This window comes from Zootoca vivipara, chromosome 10 (genome assembly GCF_963506605.1).
Source record: "Zootoca vivipara chromosome 10, rZooViv1.1, whole genome shotgun sequence".
In the NCBI taxonomy this organism is placed as follows: Eukaryota; Metazoa; Chordata; class Lepidosauria; order Squamata; family Lacertidae; genus Zootoca; species Zootoca vivipara.
In genome coordinates, this window is record NC_083285.1 from 8,265,736 (window position 1) to 8,286,937 (window position 21,202).

The following is a 21,202-nucleotide window of genomic DNA, read 5'->3' on the forward strand; positions in this document are numbered from 1 at the left end:
GTTCAGGCCATGTGTTCTTCTAGTCTTTTCCCCAACTCTATGGCTCCTCCATTTGGCACCTGAGCCTTACAAAGGAAGCGTTACAAAGGGCAGGAAGTGTCCCGACAGCTGCTTGAGATTCCACAGTGCTGACTTTATAGTGATTGACAGCCAGCTCCCTGCTGCGTCTCCCCAGTGGGCTTGAATCCCTGACGGAGGCAGTTTCTGATTTGTGCAGCTTCAAGGGAGCCAATAAAAATTTCATGAAATCAAGGAGCGTTGCTTAACCTGGCTTATCATTCAATCACACGGCTTCCTTTCCAGATTAAGGATTTGTGCTCTTTCTGCGGTCCGGTTGTTTATTGTGCAATAATATATTTCTGCCTGTGACGGCGGCTTCTAATTATGCATCGTGCTGGGAAAGCTCTATGATCTGTGCCCCGTAAACTATGTTAGTGGGTGTAAGGTAATTATGCTCAGGCTTGGTAATTGAGCTCCTTGAAATATTTAGCAGGCGCTCTTGGATATTGGAGAGGAAAGCTTACTGTTGGCTATTTTAGGCTCAAATCAATTATTTATATCTGGAGAGAGTTGTGGAAACTGCAGCTTGCCCTAAAATACCCTTGAACTTACCGTATTTCAATGGAGTGGGAGAATGCTATAGAGATTATTACATCCATCCAAACTTACCTACACTGTTGAATTTATCTTAATGTTGCCAATGTTTTCAAGTATACACAATTTCCCCCCATATATTCAATAAACATTTTCCAGTCTTCTCTAAACGTATGTTCTTCTTGTTCTCTTATTCTACATGTTAAGTCTGTAAGCTGTGCATATTCTGTCAGCTCTAGTTGCCATTCTTCTTTGGTTGGGATCTCACTTGTTTTCCATTTTTGGGCTATCAAACCACGGGCCACAGTCGTGGCATACATAAATATCTGTTTTTGACACCTGGGAGGAGGAAGGCTTTTGTAGCTCTTCCTGTTTAGGAGGATTCGGTGGCCAGCCTGGGTGGGTAGGACCAGTCGAGCACCTGAGAACTAATACATCCTTGAAAAATGCTGCAAACTGCAGTCCTAGTGGTTCACCATAGAGAGCAGCAAAGAGCTGAAGGTTCCCTGCTTACCTAAGTCCTGGGAGCTCCTGATAAATGTATACAAATAATCCGTTGTCTTGGAAAATGGGGTGTGGGGCATCCTACTCACTGTTAGATGTGGGCAACGCTAATTTCAAAAACTCGCAGCTTTTGAATAACCGGGGCTCAAAAATGAGAGTTGCACGGTGTATCTGTAAGAAATTGAACAGGAAAATGCATTCCTACTTTGATACATGCTTTTGTGTGCTCAGGCAAGGTGACTTTTGTGCGAGGGATACTGTGCGGTTCTTCTTTATCAGGTGGGTTGCTCTTGAGCCACAGTGATCCACGTTGCTGCACTGCAATCTGTTCTGCAAACAAGGCATTGTTCCCTAGAGTGTGTTTACTAAAACAGTCACCCTCAAATAATTACAGTATTTAGAAGCACTGCATTTAAAGCATTATTCGCTGTTCAGAGAACAGCAGGGTTGAGATGTGACTCCCCGGGAGGCGGCTCATTTTCTCTCTGCTGCTTTGCAGACCTTACATGTCCATTGGAACTCTGCGGGATCAAGTGATCTATCCGGACTCTGTGGACGACATGCGCGAGAAGGGCTACCAAGACCAGGATCTGGAGTGCATCCTGCAGATAGTTCACTTGAATCACATAGTGCAAAGAGAAGGAGGTAAACATTTGAGGTCTCCTTTTTCAAATCTAGCAAGTTCAAGGCTGCCCCAATAATGTCAAGGTAAAAAGATAAAGGACCCCTGGACAGTTAAGTCCAGTCAAAGGCGACTATGGGGTTGTGGCGCTCATCCCGCTTTTAGGCCGAGGGAGCCGCCGTTTGTCCCCAGACAGCTTTCTGGGTCATGTGGCCAGCATGACTAAACCGCTTCTGGTGAAGCGGGACACTGACGGAAACCAGAGCACACGGAAACATCATTTACCTTCCTGCCACAGCGGTACCTATTCATCTACTTGCTTTTGAACGGCATGCTTTTGAACGGCTAGGTTGGCAGGAGCTGTTACAGAGCAACGTGAGCTCACTCCGTCACGGGGATTCAAACCGCTGACCTTCCAATCGGCAAACCCAAGAGGCTCAGTGGTTTAGACCACAGCGCCACCCGCGTCCCAGTAATGTCAGACACAACCTGCACACTTAGAGGGAAGGAGGAAGGGGTCTGTTGGGAGAGCTCAGCATCTGCCTTCAGTCTGGAAAGGTTTCTGACTTTGCAAGTAATTAATAGCAATATAATTGTTGCTGGGTTTTCCCCCAAACCTAATGACGTGCTCAGCGCCATTGCAGGATCCCCCAGAGAAGGTGGCAGGGCAGATGCTGCAAGACCACAGATAGCTTCAAGGAACCATCTGTAGGAACTTGGCTGTAGTTGAAAGCAGACTGAGCCTTTTAAGCTCAGTCTGCTTTCAGCTTTTAAGCCCATGCCCAGGCCACCTCTCTCAGGCTGCAGCCCTTGTGCAGCTCATCTGCGCTGGGCATATGTTTATAATCCAAATTTATAAAAATACCAAAAGTATACGTCCATTTGCTACTTAAAGCTGCTCTCTGAACTCCAGTTACCTGGAAGTAAGCTCTTTAGAATTCAGCAGGACTTTCTTCTGAGTAGACATGGTTAGGATTGCACTCTGAAGCTGACCTTTTAAAGGCAAAAATGGAGAAAAGGAAGAAAAGGAAGTTTAAATTGGGAGAGTAAAACATACCTGTTCTCTTTGGGTGCCTTTGAAGGGTGGGATGCTGTTACAGACTGGAAGGATGTCCTGTCCGGAGGAGAAAAGCAGAGAATGGGCATGGCTCGGATGTTTTACCACAAGTAAGTAAATTTTTCCCCAAGTATGAATAGGATGGACATAGGTAGATTGTGTTGGCATTGCTCAGGGGGTCCAAGGCAGAATAAAGCACATGGTGCTGTAGAGGGCCCAATTCAAAGTGCTGGTATTGACCTATAAAGCCTCAAGACCTTAAGCGCCGCTTCTCTCCATACAAACTAACCTGGACCCTGCACTCGATTTTTGAGGCCCTTTTCTATGTCCCCCTTCCCTGAGAGGTTTGGAGGGTGGCAACACGAGACTTTAGTTGTTCCCAAGTTGCTCTTTGCGCATTTATAGTCTGTACAAACAAGAACCTTGTCATGCTGAAAAACCAAACAATTTAAATTTCTTAAAGAGTAGGTCCAGCAACTTGTCTTGCCAAGCTGACAGAAGCTGCATTTAAGTAAGTTTACTTGTGGCAGGTGGTTCAGGATGCTTTGAAATTAAGGGACAGTCCATGCAGATATCATCAAGCACATGGTGGGGGAAATAGCTCAGAAGAGACATAATTTGGGGTGAAGAGATCGCTGCACCAGCTGCTCCCTGGGGGCATCAGGAAAAATACTTGATGCAGACCTCCGCCTTTCCATAGTCCATATAATCCTTGGTAGCATTTTGGAAGATCATCTTCAACTTTTTCGGAGAGGATTGCTGAAATCAGTTTTGCAATCCGAAGGATCCCCATTTGCTTTGCTCATAGTGATCATGAGAGCAAATGATCACATTTCACGTCAATTAAGTCTGTTTCAAGTTCAAATGTGGATCATTCTCATGGGTGCACAAACCTTGAGCTGCCTTGAATTTCTAATATGCGGGTGTCCGATGTAACTTTTCATTTAGCTTGCAAAGGCTACCTTGGGCAGCCTACCACATCAAAAGGGGGAAATTGCATTCGATATATAGCTAAGATGATTGCTCTGAATCCAAAATTTCAGCGCATGGGTGGAGAATCCAGTGCACACTTGAATGCAAGTGTGATTCGCACGAGAATGTGCATCCTTGTTCACCTAAATCATGCCTCTTAGCTGTTTCAAAAAGTGAATAACTATTTGTTTTCCTGCTTTACAAGGCCCAAATATGCATTGCTGGATGAGTGTACAAGCGCTGTCAGCATTGATGTCGAAGGAAAAATATTCCAGGCTGCTAAGGGGGCTGGCATATCCCTGCTTTCAATAACACACAGACCATCTCTTTGGTGAGTCTTTATGTAGGACCTTTTTTAAAAAAACCTTGTTGCCGTGTAGGTTTCATCAGGTACTGTATTCACCTCACAATTATGTGGCATTCCCAATCACAGGGAGACTCTTGAAGCAAACAGCACATATTGTTGGCATCTGTCTGTCTCAAGAGACTATGAAGTGCACCTCCAGGGGTGAAGTCAAACCACTGTGTTAGCAGCACTGAAGTGACCTCTCCGGGGCGCAAGCCTGGGTAGCGTATCTGGAGGTCCAGGGCTGCCGAGACAACAAGACCCTCATCTCGGCCTCGCTGATGTGGTCCAAAGGAAAGCAGAGCAATATGTTTGGCACCAGCTTCGCTGCAGGAGTTGCCAGAAGGAGGCGTACAAGGCACCATCCAACCGTCTTAGAGACTCCACTCCAGCTTTGTGTGGGGCTTGCTCCTTAGCCTTTTCTTCTTCCAAAGATATCCTGCAAGGCAGTGAAGGGTTAGGGCTTCCTGTTTCCGCCTGTGCCAGGAATGGAGGTCTCCCCCGACATCGCAGGGAGAATCAGACAGAAATAAACAAGAAATGATGGGGTAAACTCGTTATTTGAATTCCTCTCTGGGTGGGAGAGTAATGGGCTCTCACCTGCAGATTACCCTGCGGTCTAGCACTCCCTTCTCTATGGAATGCGAGGGAAGGCAAAGGCACTGGGTGTATGGAGCACTCTGAGAGCCATAACCTCTCACCTGCTCCTGGAAGCAGAGGATATTCTGCTAATTGGGCTTTAATTGGAGTAAAGTAAAGGCATGTGCTAGAGGCGATGAGACAACAAACTGCGGAACATCTCGGCTACAAGGATTTAAAGGTTGGAATTGAGATAAGGTTTCATTCGGTGCTAAAGACTGTGGGGAGATGGGAGCCTAAGGTTGCTTTTCAAAGTTTTTCTTCTACATTTCTAATTTGGCAACCGTCCTTGGAATGCAAGGTTAAAATATAATATAGAAAATGAAGGTTCAAGAAACTGGATTAATAACATGAAATTTATCATCAAACTGGAACCATGTTTGAGAGGAATGGAATGGAGAGAGAGAGAAAGGGGGGGAGTTTCACCCTTTGAAAGGACTATGTTGGAATATAGAACGAAACCACCCCCACTCTCCATTATTTTCAAAGAAATGCGGAGATAGACCGTTTTGAATGTAATCTAACTGGAAAGATAACCGACTATAAATTTTTCAGCTGAAAGGAGGAGAGGAGTCTGCCAGCAGCAAGGGCAGAGGTTTTCTTATTAGTTATTGGCAGTTTGGAATTGGACCCCTCTTCCTAGGTTGGGGAAAAATTGGTGAGGGCAGTTTATTTGTTGGAACAGAGGAGTCTCTTACAAGCTATTAAATCACGGGATGAAGCAACGCAGAGGCTTTTGGAAAACTGAGAGAAAACCGCTTCCTCCGAGTCATGATGGGAAATATCAACAGGTGGAAGAATGAAGGACACAACACCATATATGGTTGGGACAGCATCATGGTGGTGGTGGTGAATTACCACACACAGGAAAGAGCAATGATTACAGGCTGAGTACCTCACTTGAAACATTATAAATTACATAATATATTAACAGAAATTGAAACCATAAGATTGTAGTTGTTGTATAAAGGATTACTATCTTGAAGGGAATGCAATTGAAATTATTAAGATTTTGGAACGCGGAAAACAAAACAAAGAAGAACCCATCAAAACTAGCACATGAGGAAGTCACTTTAACTAAACTGTATAATTCAGTATATAAATAATTGGTTTTAATAATTGTATTAATTGGATAAAATTGGCATTGTTATAATGAGGCTGTTATTGGAACGATATTGGAAAATCTGTATCTATCTAGATATAGATATATCAAAAAAGGCAGTGAAGGGTTAGGATCAGAGTTTTCCTTCTCCTAGACGGGCTCCCTTCCCAGGTTGATAAGCCCCATCTGCCCCTCAATTCCCTCTGCAACACGTGCAGAAACAGTCTTCTTAATTGTTGAAGCCAATGGAGGTTGCTCTCTGCAGACATAGCACTAGTTTCTGAAAGTTGTAATTCTTGCAGCTTCCACGCTTTCACAAATGCTCTTCTGAATGAACCCTAGGGAACTTGTTGCATTTCTGGTGTCTTACTGAGAGTCTACCTGCTCATCATGGTGCTCCTGTGACTTTGAGATTTTGTTGCTGGATTTCTCAGTGTTTCTTTTCTTCTCCTGCAGGAAGTACCATACACACTTGCTACAGTTTGATGGGGAAGGACACTGGCGCTTTGAACAGTTGGACAATGCTATCCGCTTAACCCTCAGTGAGGAGAAACAAAGACTAGAATCCCAGCTTGCAGGAATGCCAAAAATGCAGCAGAGACTGAACGAACTTTGCAAAATCTTAGGGGAAGATTCCGTGCTTAAAACAATGGACAAAGAAGAATAAATGTTTTTAGTTAATTTCCCCACCCCAATTTTTTAAAAAGTTAACAATGCACTTTGATTTCTGAGGCACAATGGTTTGCATGCACCTGATTAGTGTAGACTGTAAGGAATTGGCCACAAACTCAATGCTTCAGATAACTGTCAACTTTATAATGTTAAGGTAGAAAGTGGTTCAAACTAAGGCTGTCCTGAATTTTAGTGAGTTCTGGTTTTCAGTGTGGAAAAAAAAAAGGTTATGGGAAGGTGTATGAAAAGGCTCTTGCAAAATCTTCTACCTTCCTAATACAGTGGTACCTCGGGTTAAGAACTTAATTCGTTCTGGAGGTCCGTTCTTAACCTGAAACTTTTCTTAACCTGAGGTACCACTTTAGCTAATGGGGCCTCCCGTCGCCACCACACAATTTCTGTTCTCATCCTGAAGCAAAGTTCTTAACCCGAGGTAGTATTTCTGGGTTAGTGGAGTCTGTAACCTAAAGCGCCTGTAACCCGAGGTACCACTGTATGCTGCTGGTTTGATGCAATTTTTAGGGCTTTGTTTCCCCCCCCAACTGGTTTCAGGCACAGCACGACAGAGCAAATCAGATTTGAAGATGTGACAACATGCTCTGAGTGCTGGGGGGCAAAAGAGGCAACCAGAGAAGGGTTATGACACAGTGGGAGAGCACATGGGTTGCATGTAAACGTCCTATGTTCAATCCCCAGCATCTCCTGGTAGAGACCTAGCCCTGAAGACCCACATCCAGTCATTGTAGGCAATATTGAGCTACATGGACCAATAGTCTGACTCAATGTAGGGCAGCTTCTTGTATTCCCTAGATTTCTTGCTGTATGACAAGTTGTTTGCTGCCAACTAGTCCATGTTGTGCGTTCTGATGTTTGACAGTTAGGGACAGAATGAGAATGTAAGAATGCTGAAAATTTACATCCAGAGGCAGATCTAACGGATGAAAGTCTACATTTGGGTATGCATTAGTTGCGCATATAAATTTCAGATGCCATGCATCAATTTTGCAATGTATGTGCATGTGTATCCAAGTGGTTGCCCACATTATGTCCTAACTATGTATTCAGCTATCTGTATTTATTCAGGACTGGCTCCTGGGTTGAGTAGGCTTTGGGCAAAGTGCTGTTGGGCAAGCACTCCTTTGCCATGGTGCCTCCCTAACATTTCTGGGGGTCAGGAGGGACATACAAGGGTGGCTGGAGGCAGCAAAGAGCCCAAATGCCCCAGAAAACCTCTGTTTCCAGGACACTGTTGGAAACAGGGGTGGCATCCACCACCTGCGTTGTTCTTAGATTATTATTTTAGAGCCCAGACCAGTAGTCAACCATGATACGGGGCCTAGTAGATTCTCTAAGGAGCCCCCAGCTGAATCTGAGCCCACAGATCTAGATCAGGGAACGATCTAGGATCTTTTTCCCAGCCGGCACTCACCTGAACTCATTTCCGGCACCTCTCAGGTGAGCGCCATTGCCATTATATAAGAGAACAAGGGAGGTGTTCATGGTGAGTTCCGGCACCTCTTTTTCTAGAAAAATAGCATCGGTAAGACCCTAGCACCCACCCCCATGGGGGCACTGACATTTCTTTGCAAAACGGTGCAGAAAATTCACTGGAAAAGTAGGGCTTGTGTCATGGTGGTGTGTGGTGTGATAGAACTGTTTGCAAAACACGCTCCTCCTTTTCAGCTCGGCACTAGTTTGAAACCCAGAAAATTATCAAGAAATGCACTGTATATATCAATCATTATACTCACGGTCGGTGCTCCTGGGAAGCTCCTTGTGTGGTTGGATTACCGTGACAGATTCTTGCTTCAAAGCCAGGAGGTAGAATATGATCTCCCACCATCCTGCCATGCGCATATGATATGCCTGGTGTATTCTGCAGGCATGGAGTGACAGAAGGGCAGGGCTTGGTGAGTATGCAGGTGCATGGGGGGGAGGGGGAGGCAGAATATCACATATATGGAGGGGGGTGTCATTTTTTATTTTAAAAAACCTGTAAAAATGATATTTGCAAATAATAACACATGCATGTCAGCAGCTGTGCTTTCCTAGGAAGCAACAAAATGACAGGCAGCTTAGAAGATAAGGGGATGGCCCTGGCCTTTCCATTCTGTGCACGAAATGGCAAGTATGTCGCAAAGAAGAAATTTGGAGGCTGTTTTCTACTCTTACACTGGGAGGCATGCACCTGCGCTCTGTAACAGCAATGGGCACTCGTATCTACCTCTCACTTTTCCTCAAAGGAATTCAAGGTGATATACTACGAGTTCATTCCATTTATTTTCACAAAACTATACGCTGCTTCCCTTGTTGCTCCTATTTTAGTTATCACTGTTGTAGCAATAGAGGGAGACCATTGTAAACTGCTTCAAGATGACAGGTGGTTCCTATAATGGGCCGTTTGGGGTGTACCAGCCACATGCACGGAAAGTTAGCATATACACCAATGCAAGGTTCACTGGCTGCTATTTTGGCAAGGTTATGGTGATTTCTGATTCCTTTTTGTATTTTGGAAAGAATGGTCTATCCTTGGAAAATGGAAGGTTACTTTCGATTGGGTTCTGCTGCTTTCCAGGCCGCCAAATTCCATATTCCAGGCACCTGACTTGAATGCCCATTGCTTGTTGGTTCTTCCACCGACAAGGTATAAGAATTTGCCTTCTATCAGGTTAGACTCTGTGTCCATTTAGCCCAGGGGTCAGCAACCTTTTTCAGCTGTGAGCCAGTCCACCGTCCCTCAGACCATGTGGTGGGGCTGGACTGTCTTTTGGGGGGGAAATGAACGAATTCCTATGCCCCACAAATAACCCAGAGATGCATTTTAAATAAAAGGACACGTTCTACTCATGTAAAAACACGCTGATTCCCAGACCGTCTGCGGGCCGGATTGAGAAGGCAATTGGGCTGTATCCGGCCCCTGGGCCTTAGGTTGCCTATTCCTGATTTAGCCCCATATTATCTACACCAGGCATCCCCAAACTTCGGCCCTCCAGATGTTTTGGACTACAATTCCCATCTTCCCCGACCAATGGTCCTGTTAGCGAGGGATCATGGGAGTTTTAGGCCAAAACATCTGGAGGGCCGCAGTTTGGGGATGCCTGGTCTACACTGACTCGCAGCAGCTGTCTACTAGAGTCTCAGGCAAACGTATTTGACATTATTTGCTACCTCATGCTTTTGGTTGGAGGTGCCAGGGATTGAATTTGGGACCTTTTGCATGCCAAGCATGTGTCCTGCCACTGGCCCTTACTCCCTCCTGCATGTTAAAATTATTATTGTGCATCTTAGTGCAGAAGCAGATGATCTGATTCTAACCCTGCTGTATTGGAGTAGGCAGAGTGCTTAACAATTTCCAATTCCCAGCAATTGAAAAGTAATTGCTTGTTTTTCTTTGATAATGGAATTTCTTAATAAACTAATATGGGAGAAAAGATAAGAAAAGGCTGTCACTATTTTTGAGTAGGATTCAAAAACATGCCAGCAAATTCAAGTAGTGCAATTAAAGTTGATTTGGCACTCTTCCACAACAAACTTGCTTCCCCCTCAAAACAGAAAGGAAATGTGATGAGTAAATGCACTAAAAAAATGTGGGTTAACAATTGCTTGACATGATATCATCTAACCTCCCCGCAAACAAATCAGGGTGAATGTGGAATAAACAGACTGCCTGGGAGAAGCCTAAGAACATAATGCTAATTTTAATATGTAGTCGCAGGCCAGCAAGTGTTTCATAATAAGAATTCAGCAACCAGCTTTTAGTTAATGGCATTATTGGGCCCTGTTCAGAAGTCACAGCTTATGGATAGCATAAATTGGCTCAGTGTTATATTTGAACTTATGTAACCTTAGTTTTAATTGTATATATATAATTTTTTAAAAAAAACTTTGCTCTCTTAAGCTTCCTGAAGGCCCAATGGACTGTGTGATGAGAAATAAGGGGCGGAGCCTTTACAGTGGCCATACCCAGACTTTGAAATTCCCTGGCCAGAGAGAGCTGTCTCCCCCTTTTCTTGATCTTTCCTTGATGATCTTCTTAATGATTTTGGTGAACTTTTTGCCACTGTTCTTAAGGTTTTTGCTGCTCTGTTTCTTCTAGGTAATGATGCTTTAGCGTTTTGTCATATCTCGATTTGTGCTTTTTTATCTGTCATATTTCCTTTTGTCTGCTCCTTTGAACTTTTTGGAATGGTGGGATGTAAATGGCTCAAATCAAATAAAGAAATTAAACCCAAAAAGTAAAACAACAGCAACAACAACAAATCTAGAGCGAATTGTGGTTTGCCTTTAAACTAGTGGTTGAAATGAACTCAGGTCAGTTTCTACTCTAAAAGCAAACTTCAGTAAGAAGTAACTCTTTAAGGTTCAGATATAATGTTCAACCATGGAACACTAACAAAGGAAAGCACATGCAAGATGGAGGGGGGATATGTGACTTTATAGGGTGCTCCCAATCAATAAACCATGGTTTAGTGATCAGGTAGCCTGGCATCTTTGCCTGACCACTAAAGAGAGTTAAAGTGTGACGAAAAGAAAAAGAAATTGGGGGTGCTACTAAACTGTGATGCCTGTTGTATACATCTGTGTAAAATCAAAATTAAGATTTTCTTTTCTTGATTGTATTCTTTTTAATTCCTCTTTGCCTGAGCAGGAGCTCCACTTTCTCCTTTCATTTTGCTTTTCTCAAAATTCGATGGCAAGTTTTAGCTAACATATTCCAAAGCTGATGGAAGCCACTCCATGCCACTGAGGCCGCCTGAGTCTCAAATGGCAGCAAAGGATCCAGAAGTACCCCCAAGCTACATATTCGCTCATTCAGGGGAAGTTTAACCTCATCAAGAGCAGGCAACCCCTATTCTTCCAGTTTGGGGAGCCACCCACTAGCAGTGCCTCAGCCTTAACTGGACTGAGCTTTGGTTTGTTGGCTCTCATCCAGTCCATTACAAAGGCAAGACTGTGGTATGCTCTAGGATCCTTTGCAGTGCCATGTGGGATGCTGGATTCAACCAATTTCATATTGTTCCCAGCATTTTGCACGAGGACTTTGGATGCATGCATTCATATCATGCATGCTACTTCTCTGGCATCTGTAAACATAGTAGCTAGGATTCCAATAACTGCAAGCAAAGTTCCACTCTTGGAACGGAGCTTTTCTGCTCTGTCTTTTCTTTGCTTGCATCTGAAGGTTGGGAAACCATCTGGAATGATGCTTGACGTGGTGGTGAGGGATTGCAGCTGTGTGAGTGGGAACTGTTGGCAATTGGAGATCCCACACCCCTCCCAGCAATAATGGAAACTATAATTTTTCCCAGGCTCAGCCTTTGGCCCATCTAGTCCCCATCTACGCAAAGGATGAAAAACTTGTGGCCTTCCAGATTTTGTTGGACTCCAGTTCCCATCATCCCTCAGTATTGGCCATGCTGGCTGGGGCTGATGGGAGTTAAAGTCCAACAACATCTAGAGGACCTCATGTTCCCCTTCCCTGGTTTACACTGACTAACAGTCCTTTCTAGAGTTTGAAACTGGAGTCTTACCTGGCAATATGTGTAGATGCCAGGAATTGGACTGAGATGTTTTGCATGGTAAACTCCTGCTATGCACCTGAATTGTACATAGGGCACTGTTGGATTCAAGCCAGTGTTGACAACTGCTTGGCTGTTGTTATTTGTGCAATCAAGACTTGGAGAACCTGTTAATGGGTCTTACTTGCAACATTGATTTGTTGACTGGTAATGGGACCTAGGGCTTGCTGATCAGAAGGTTGGTGGTTTGAATCCCCGCAACGGGGTGAGCTCCCATTGCTCTGTCCCAGCTCCTGCCAACCTAGCAGTTTGAAAGCATGTCGAAGTGCAAGTAGATAAATAGGTACCACTGCAGCGGGAAGGTAAACGGCGTTTCCGTGTGCTGCTCTGGCTCGCCAGAAGCAGCTTTGTCATGCTTGCCACATGACCTGGAAGCTGTACACTGGCTCCCTCAGCCAATAACACGAGATGAGCGCCGCAACCCCGGAGTCGGTCACGACTGGACCTAATGGTCAGGGGTCCCTTTACCTTTTTAATGGGACCATTGTCCTGCAAATGTTGGCAGGTTGGCACACTGAGAATAACAGGGTTTGCCACAGCATCGGATTTTTTTTAAAAAAAATTATTTAAAAGAAGAGTGCTAATAGAAAACTGTTGCGAACCATGTTGAAGGTGGGATGCAAAGTGCAAAACAGATGTGATTTTTTAAAATAGGAGCTTAAAATAAAACAAAGGCAATTATTAATTGCGACTATTAACATTCATTTACTAAAATATTTTTCCTCAGCAAATAAAACCAGTATGTTTTGAGACTTTCAAAAGTTCTCTTCAAGTGTGGTCCTGCTTCACTGACCTCATTAAAACCAGTTAGAATAGCATCTAAATCAGGCATCCCCAAACTGCGGCCCTCCAGATGTTTTGGCCTACAACTCCCATGATCCCTAGCTAACAGGACCAGTGGTCAGGGATGATGGGAATTGTAGTCCAAAACATCTGGAGGGCCGAAGTTTGGGGATGCCTGATCTAAATAATAAGGACAGCAAATGGATTACATTGGGAAATTATTCTCTCTTTTGCTTGGTTAAAGATATGTTAGAGCTTTGAAGAAATCTGAACTATCGTAAGTGGATGTGTTAGAAGCTTCCTAAAATTTACAAGCTGTATGGCATCAAATTAAATTACTCCTGTACATGTGCCTGTGTCTGAAGGTTTGATGAATTAATTAAAATATCACGTTTTGGCCTTGTCCTGTTTTTGTTCAAGTTTTGAAAAGAAGACCGGTTTGGAAGCAATAAAGTTGCTTTATTACAGCTGTAGTTCAATCCAGCATTAAATAAACTGTGCTGTATTTACTTTGATGCTGCAGTGTTTATTAATCACCAGGATAAAGCAGGATAAAGGCTACTCGTGCTTGGTGAGGATTGAATGATTCAGAAGAAGCACCTCAGCTCGCCCTGCTCTGAAATCCTGAAGAAATATGAAGCTGTTCACAGTTTTTGAAACTGAAAAGGTAAGTTTAGCCCTAGTACACTTATTGAGTGGACTGTGGAAAGGTAGCTCTTTACTGACCCCTAGCCAAGAATTGCACAGACAGCCGTTAAGTCCTCTTTACTGAAATCAACATGGTGATATATCGCAAATCACTCTCTGTGTGTGTGTGCTATGCAAAAAATTGCAATGTAAGAAAACCGTGAGGCCAGCCATTGCTTCTCTCATGATTCCTTCTCCCCGTTGCTCTGTATAGTGGTACCTAGGTTGTTGAACACCTTAGTTGTTGAATGAATCGGCTCCCGAACGTCACAAACCCGGAAGTGAGTGTTCCAGTTTGCGAACGTTTTTTGGAAGCCAAATGTCCTACGGGGCTTCCGCAGCTTCCGTTTGGCTGCAGGAGCTTCCTGCAGCCAATCAGAAGCCGCACTTTGGCTCCCAAACGTTTTGGAAGTCGAACAGACTACATTCGATTTCCAAGGTACGACTGTACTATAAGCTAACAGTTGTAACAATATGTTTAAGGTAAAAATGTATCCATTTTAGATCCCTAATTAGTAGCAGTTTCCGGGACATTACCCCGTTCGCCTCTACAAAGTTACATCCTTATTTCAGACATCTTGCTATATCAGTATGTCACGATGTTTAGCTAGTGATATATCACGATGTTGAAAGCCAGACATCGCTCAGCCCCAACTTTCAGACACAAATCTTTTGTGCAGCATAGCTAAGGTTCATGTTAAGAACATTATATGTATTGGATGCTGTGGTAGCTCAGTTGGTAGAGCACAAGACACAAGTTGGGCAAAAGATCCCTGTATTGCAGGGGGTTGAACTAGATGGCTCTTGTGGTCCCCTTCCAACTCTATGATTCTATGGACTGATGATGCAAATGAATGCTGTGGAGCCCCTAAGGACCCCCCCCCCAGTGAAGACACTGAGAGCCAAGGGATTGGCAGTGGGTTCAGTGAGCAGGAAGACACTGTCTCAGAGAACAGTCCAGAATCTGAAGCATAATAATAATAATAATAATAATAATAATAATAATAATTTATACCCCGTCCATCAGGCTTGTTTCCCCAGCCACTCTGGACAGCTCCCAGCAAAATATTAAAATACAATAATTCATCAAATATTAAAAGCTTCCCTAAACAGGGCTGCCTTCAGATGTCTTATAAAAGTCAGGTAGTTGTTTATTTCTTTGACATCCGATGGGAGGGCATTCCACAGGGCGGGTGCCACTACCAAGAAGGCCCTCTGCTGAAGAAGCCAGGGAGTCTCCCCCTCCTGCTGCGACCAGCTCCCCCACTGGTCCCCCAGAACCTGAAGAGAGTAGAGCAATGACGGGCAAGGTGAAAAAGTCTCATGTTGCTTTGGAAGGATCTGGGGCAGGAGGAGTCTTAGCAGTGGGAAGGTGAGGACCCTCAGTCCTCGCAACTGTCTCATTGGGGCAAGGCCTACTGAAAAGGGTTGCTGTGATCCCTAGACCTAAACTTTTTTCCCCCTTTGAATAAAGAGTTCACTGGCACCTCGTTATTGCTGGCCTGTCCCAGATTCCCACCTTGACACATATTGGATATTTTCTGATCCTTTTCATGACATCGGCAACGTCACACCAACTTGTCAGGAAAGGGCTCCCCTTGTTCTAAAATGATTTCCTTCGTCTTTCAAACATTGGTGAACATGCTATGGGGCATAAAAGCCGAGTCCACCAGGAAATTCTGTGGCAAGGGGAGAAAAATGGCTTGTGATCAGTGTCGGTGGTCACTTTCCTTTTTTAAAAATTGTTATCGTTCAGTTGTTGCACCACCTAAGAAAATGCAACTTTGCATTTTTGAACTGCGCAAATATTCTTTTAGAAGTGCACATTCGCCTCCCCCCCCCAAAAAAAAGAACTGCTTGTTTTGTGACTGGCACAGGTTTAAAAGCCCTGCTGGGTTTGCTGTGTCCAATGCTTAATAGTGGCACACCCAGAAATAAACCATTGCAAAAAGATACTCTGACAGGCTGATGCTACACAAAGCTGTCTTAAGGAAATGTACTTTCAGAGCAGGTGCTTACGATGCCTCATTAGGCGCAGGAAATAAATCTTCTTCTTCTTGTAGAGGCTTGTTGGAAGCCAGGTGTTCATGCCAATTCTGCCCTTCCTAAGATGGATGCTACAAATACAGTTTGCAAAGTGTGGAGGTTACAGCAGGTATGCCTTGCTGGAAACAAACCTCACAATGGGCCTGCACAAACAGGTGTGTGGCAGCCAGTTTATTTAAACAACAGAACCAGTTTAGAGGAAACATAGCTCCAGTTGCAAAAGGCCTGATCCGACAGGTCACATTCATGCTACATAGCAATTACTCATAAGTAGGGATGGAAACTGCGCTGGATTAACCATTAAGCAATAGAAGTACATCAAGGGTGTCCCCACAAAAATTTTCCATTGCTGGATTTACCATGGTGCAGCTGAACAAAAATATACATGTTTTATACAAATCTACAAAAACAAACATTACTTTCCATCTTACTGTAGATTTGGTTTTGAAAAAATATAGTTTTATTCTACGGTTTATTATTGTTTATATGTTGAATTTGATATATTTGGGGGCACTCAATTCTTTTAAGTGCTTAGGGCCTCTAAAGGTTTTAATCCGGCCCTGAATGGAAACAGACCTTGTCTGTTTTGGTTCTCATTTTACTAAACTTAAATTGAGTTCTCTACATTTGGCAGCAATTTGCATTCTTTAAAAAAAATCATCATGAAAATTCACCAGTACGAATTTCTGCTAATAAACATATTTTTCTTGTACACATTTTTGCAGGCAGTTTTCCCTAACATAATGCATTTTGTGTGTTATTGTCATCAATATATTCATTTTTATGCATACTTTCCCCCACTAGTTGCATTTTTGTAAGCATGGTTTGGTTGGAATTGTGCATAGCAAAGGATACCTGTGCCTCAGGTCACATATTGTTTTGGAAATTGCACATTTTATAGATTCAGCTTCAAATGAGACCTGAATCGAATTTCTCCCCAATCCCTACCCATGAGTAAGGTTTCCTCCTCAAGTTAAGTCAGTAAGAATAATAAGTGGGATATATCTACACTGTAGGGACGGGGGTGGTGCTGTGGGTTAAACACAGAGCCTAGGGCTTGCCGATCAGCAGGTTGGCGGTTCGAATCCCCGCAACGGCGTGAGCTCCTGTTGCTCAGTCCCAGCTCCTGCCAACCTAGCAGTTCGAAAGCACATCAAAGTGCAAGTAGATAAATAGGTACCACTCCAGCGGGAAGGTAAATGGCATTTCCGTGCACTGCTCTGGTTCGCCAGAAGCGGCTTAGTCCTGCTGGCCACATGACCCAGAAGCTGTACGCCAGCTCCCTCGGCCAGTAAAGCGAGATGAGCGCCGCAACCCCAGAGTCGTCCGTGACTGGACCTAATGGTCAGGGGTCCCTTTACCTTTTTATCTACATTTCATTACTGTAAATGGAATGGAAATTGAAGCAAACATCCCAAACTTTGTTTTGGTGCAACTACTCATGTCGACACAACATGTTTACATGCAACGGAACTATAGTGCTTCCATACCTTTGATGGTCATGGAGAAGGAGCAATTTCAGCAGGTGCACTTACTGAAATCCACTCTTCACAGATTTTCAAGGTTCATGGGCCCTGTCTTTTGCATCTGGCCAACCTAATTGGGAAGTAAGTTCCTTGGGTCACTAAAAATTGGCCCAAATATTTTTATTTTAGGTACATGTATCTTGCCTAATTCTGCAAAAACAAACACCCACACATCCCAAAACAAGATACCGGTAAGCCATATATTTTCCCATCTGCCATCCCATCCAAGTATACAGAAAACCAAATGCCAGGTGAAGAGTTCTTTGAATCACCAAATGGTCCAGGCCGGGTTGCAAAAATATAATGTTTAAAATACTTTGTATTTTTAATGTTGCAAGCTGCCCTGTGACCTTTGGATAAAGGTGGCATTCAGAGTAAATTAATAAATAAAAAAGTATGACACAATTGACCTTCATGTAGAATAAAAATCACAAAAACAAAGCAAGTGCTCTACTATGGCATTTTAATATTGCAAATTGTATCATTATTGTATAATATTATAGTTAACTGAGGGGTTTGGGAGGAAGGGAGGGATATAATAAAATAAAATCATAAAAATAAGTAATAATACCTAAAGCTCTTTCCCTGCACTGTACTTCTTTCCAATCTTGGATTAGTTGGATGTAATCCTTTTAGCAGGTTAAAAACAAAAACAAAACAAACCACACCTGTACAGAAAGGATGGGGAACCTGTATATCTATAAGTGTTCCCAGACTCCAGCATGTCTAATGATCAGGGATGCAATACAGTGATATCTGGAGGGCCACAGGTTGTCTATCCCTGATGTAAATTTTGCAAGGCCTGACATACCATAATGGATAGGCCTGCCTTCCCAAAATAACCTCAACTTCCCCTCTCAGCATGCAGCCATAAACAATCATGGCCCCAGTTTTAAATGTACCAAATTAGCAACAACAGTCTCAGGAAACCCACAACCAAATTAGCAACAACAGTCTCAGGAAACCAACAGCAGCTTCCTTTAATCTAGAAGGAAATTTAATTGCAAATGTGTCAATAAGTGGCTCTGTGTGGTCCTAGGCCTGCCAATCGGTGATTGTAAACGTACCTGATCAGTGGATAATGGATTGTTGGGTTCTGAATAGGTGAACACTAATATAATTTAGGAAAGTGTGAAGGTGATTTTTCACATTTTTAAGCAAGTCGAGGAAGAGAGCTAAGATTCGGGGAGATCAACAGTAGGCCGTACTGGGTTTTGATGGGGCAGTGAAAAAGGTTTATAGGTTTTAGGGGCAGGCAAGAGGGGATAAGTGTGCAGGGTCAATAGGAGAATAATATTCAACCACCTGGCTTAGATTTCTGCGTTCGTTGAACAACAAAGTGATACTGAACCTGAGGCAGAAATACTGATGCTGAACAAAGTGAGCAGCAAACCAAAATACTTGGCAACAACTCTGTGTGAACTCTGGCATCCAAGTTCAGTAGGTAGGTAAAATATTCAGCCTCCTCCTAATCGTACATACTAAGCACTTAGCAGTTTAATCCTGCCATTTGAATCAAAGTAGATACAAGAACATTAATTCTGAAATCCTGAAGTTGTAGGACTGGTTGAGCCACGACTCGCAGGAAGCTCTGACTTAATGCTCAAGTCAGTTTGGGGCTGTGGTTTGGCCTGGCTCACATGTTGCGATGCAATTTACTGAATAGAGAGGAGGTGACCTGTTGTACTTCTCTTTCTATGTTAGACATGAGGTAGTCACTCACCTTGGTTTTGGCAGTACTTAGGGGACGCTTTTATGTAAGTGTTTTCCTGAGCCACACTTTTCAGTGTCAGAAGTAGGGATGGCCCTGTGTTGCCCCTTGGATTATATGTCTGCTGTAACAAGTCTAAGCTGCTTATGAACTGAGCCTCTAAGGGATAGAGCTGCGTCTTTGCTCACACATCAAAGGGTATTAACGAGCTCAGTTCTGTAGTCACAAAATTATTAATTTGAAACCAAAGCTGCATTTTCTAATGAGACACACAAACCCGCTATGTGCATGCCCCCCTTGTGCTGCAACACGGTTCCCCGAGGCAACAAAGACTAAAACCTCTTTTCTTTTTTTGCCTTTTCAGTATTAAAGCAGCTATAAGGAAAACTGCTGCTGTTCAATGTTCCTGCACAAAAAATGGTAGAAGGCAAGAACTCTGGCCACAAAAGTAAAATTGTGTTGGACTAATAACTCTAAGCTACCAGGACATGTTGACTTTAAGACTATTTCCTGAAGAATTTTTGAAACAGGGCCTTGTCCTGGCGCACTAACTTCACCTGGCATATAAACTTCAAGGAATAAATCTATCCATAAGAGACTATTTGAAAAATTTGAATCATTCGAACTATTAGTCCAACACAATTTTACTTTTGTGGCCAGAGTTCTTGCCTTCTACAATTTTTTGGGTAAGCTTCAATGAAGAACTCCAATTTCTTTAGTCCAATGTTCCTGAGCAGTGATGTTATGAGCTTAAAATGATAATGAAACAAGGCTGGGCTGCAAAAGGGACTTCAATCAGAGTTGTCTCTTATGCTCAAACCCACTTCCCAAACCAGGGACAAGTTGTTTCAACACTCAGACACGCTGTGGTAATCTGTCATAAACTGGAGAACCACAATTGCAATCTCCTTTAATATGCATAGCATTTACAGGGCTAATTGAATTTTGGGGAGCCATTTGTTTCGGCTCCGGTGTGAGTCCCATACATTCTGTTTGCATGTGACTTGGGCTGCTGGTTCATGCAATGGTTCTCTGTCCATATGGAATGCAACTTAACTGCAGGCAATGGGCAGCGAATACAGATTACCGTTCACCGCAGGATACCTTGAGGTGATGTGCGTGCAACCATTTTGTGAGGTGGTTGGAAAGAACATACTTCTTGGTACATTCAAACCGGGTTGGAAATCCTGGGAAGCTAAGAATGATGTCATCCTCTATGACACTTAGCAGAACATTACTAAGGACCAGCTTAGCAGTTGGTTACATGCACATGGTGATAAACAACCATTTCTGTCATGTGAAGAGTGTGGGAGATTTGCAGTCGAATCTAACAATGCTAGTTAGTATCATACCTGCCAAGTTCCTGCCGGGAAAATAATGAATCTGCAGACCGGAAGTAGCGCTGCCGCCATTATGGATCTGGGCGGAGCATGCTCAGCAGCGACTTTTTATGCTGCTCTGCCCAGTTCCAAAATGGCCACCACGCCAGAAGTCGCACTGTGGCCATTTTGGAACTGGGCAGAGCAGCATCAAAAGTTGCTTCTGAGCATGCTCCGCCCAGTTCCAAAATGGCCGCCATGCCAGAAATCGCTTCGGCGCATGTCCAGAGACTCCAGACATGCGCAGAAGGAGCCATCCCCGGGCAGTAAGTAAACTGGGGGAAAACCCAAAAAATCCGTTTTTTCAGCTGGGAGCAGCTGGGAAAACGGGGGGTTTCCCGGGGAATACGGGAGACTTGGCAGCTATGAGTTAGTATGTGAAGGGGTTAAGAATCACAGAGTTCTAAATTCCCAGAGTAGGCTCTGTGATGTAAAGCTTGTTTCCTATTCCCCCCCTACCCGCTGAGGACAGAAACAGACATGCCTTAACATAGCTCTCTGACTCAGATCTGAGGCTGCCTTGCTGTATATTTTTCAACTAATAACATTTACCTGCAAGTCTGGGATTTAGTAACTGTAAGTAAAGCATTTTTAAACCTACTTTGCAGTCTGTGGTCTGTCTTATTGAGAAACAGGGAAGAGGGTGCCAGCTTCCTTAAGGAGCCGGAACATATTAAAAAGAAGGTTGAAAAACGTATTCCTATGTTCCATTTAATCTGCCTAATGATGGGATTTAAATTGTGCTACTGGGCTCTTTATGTGTAAGCCCTGCATTTCAAAAACAAGCACAAGCCACTTTTCTTTGTGTTAACCCACACACATGAGTCTATGGATGATCAGTTATAATTACTATATCCTCTTACTAATACCCATCAAAGAGCATGTCCAGAAACAAGAATTTATTAATACTGTACACCCTCATCTGCAAACCTCATTCAGTGCTCAACTTCCAAAGTTCTTTCATAGCAACTCTTTGACTTCTT

At 43.5% G+C, this 21,202-nt stretch overlaps 1 protein-coding gene across 1 annotated transcript in view; it reads left to right on the forward strand.

The window, feature by feature from the left end:
- The window catches only part of ABCD2 (ATP binding cassette subfamily D member 2), a 44,040-nt gene extending 30,771 nt beyond the window's left edge, over positions 1-13,269 (forward strand). Inside the window, exons 7-10 of the mRNA XM_035126486.2 lie at positions 1,598-1,743; positions 2,803-2,887; positions 3,955-4,080; positions 6,293-13,269. Of these exons, the coding sequence (XP_034982377.1) occupies positions 1,598-1,743; positions 2,803-2,887; positions 3,955-4,080; positions 6,293-6,503 (568 nt within the window). The 3' untranslated portion in view covers positions 6,504-13,269. The remainder of the gene's footprint in view (positions 1-1,597; positions 1,744-2,802; positions 2,888-3,954; positions 4,081-6,292) is intronic.
- Positions 13,270-21,202: the final 7,933 nt, after the last annotated feature.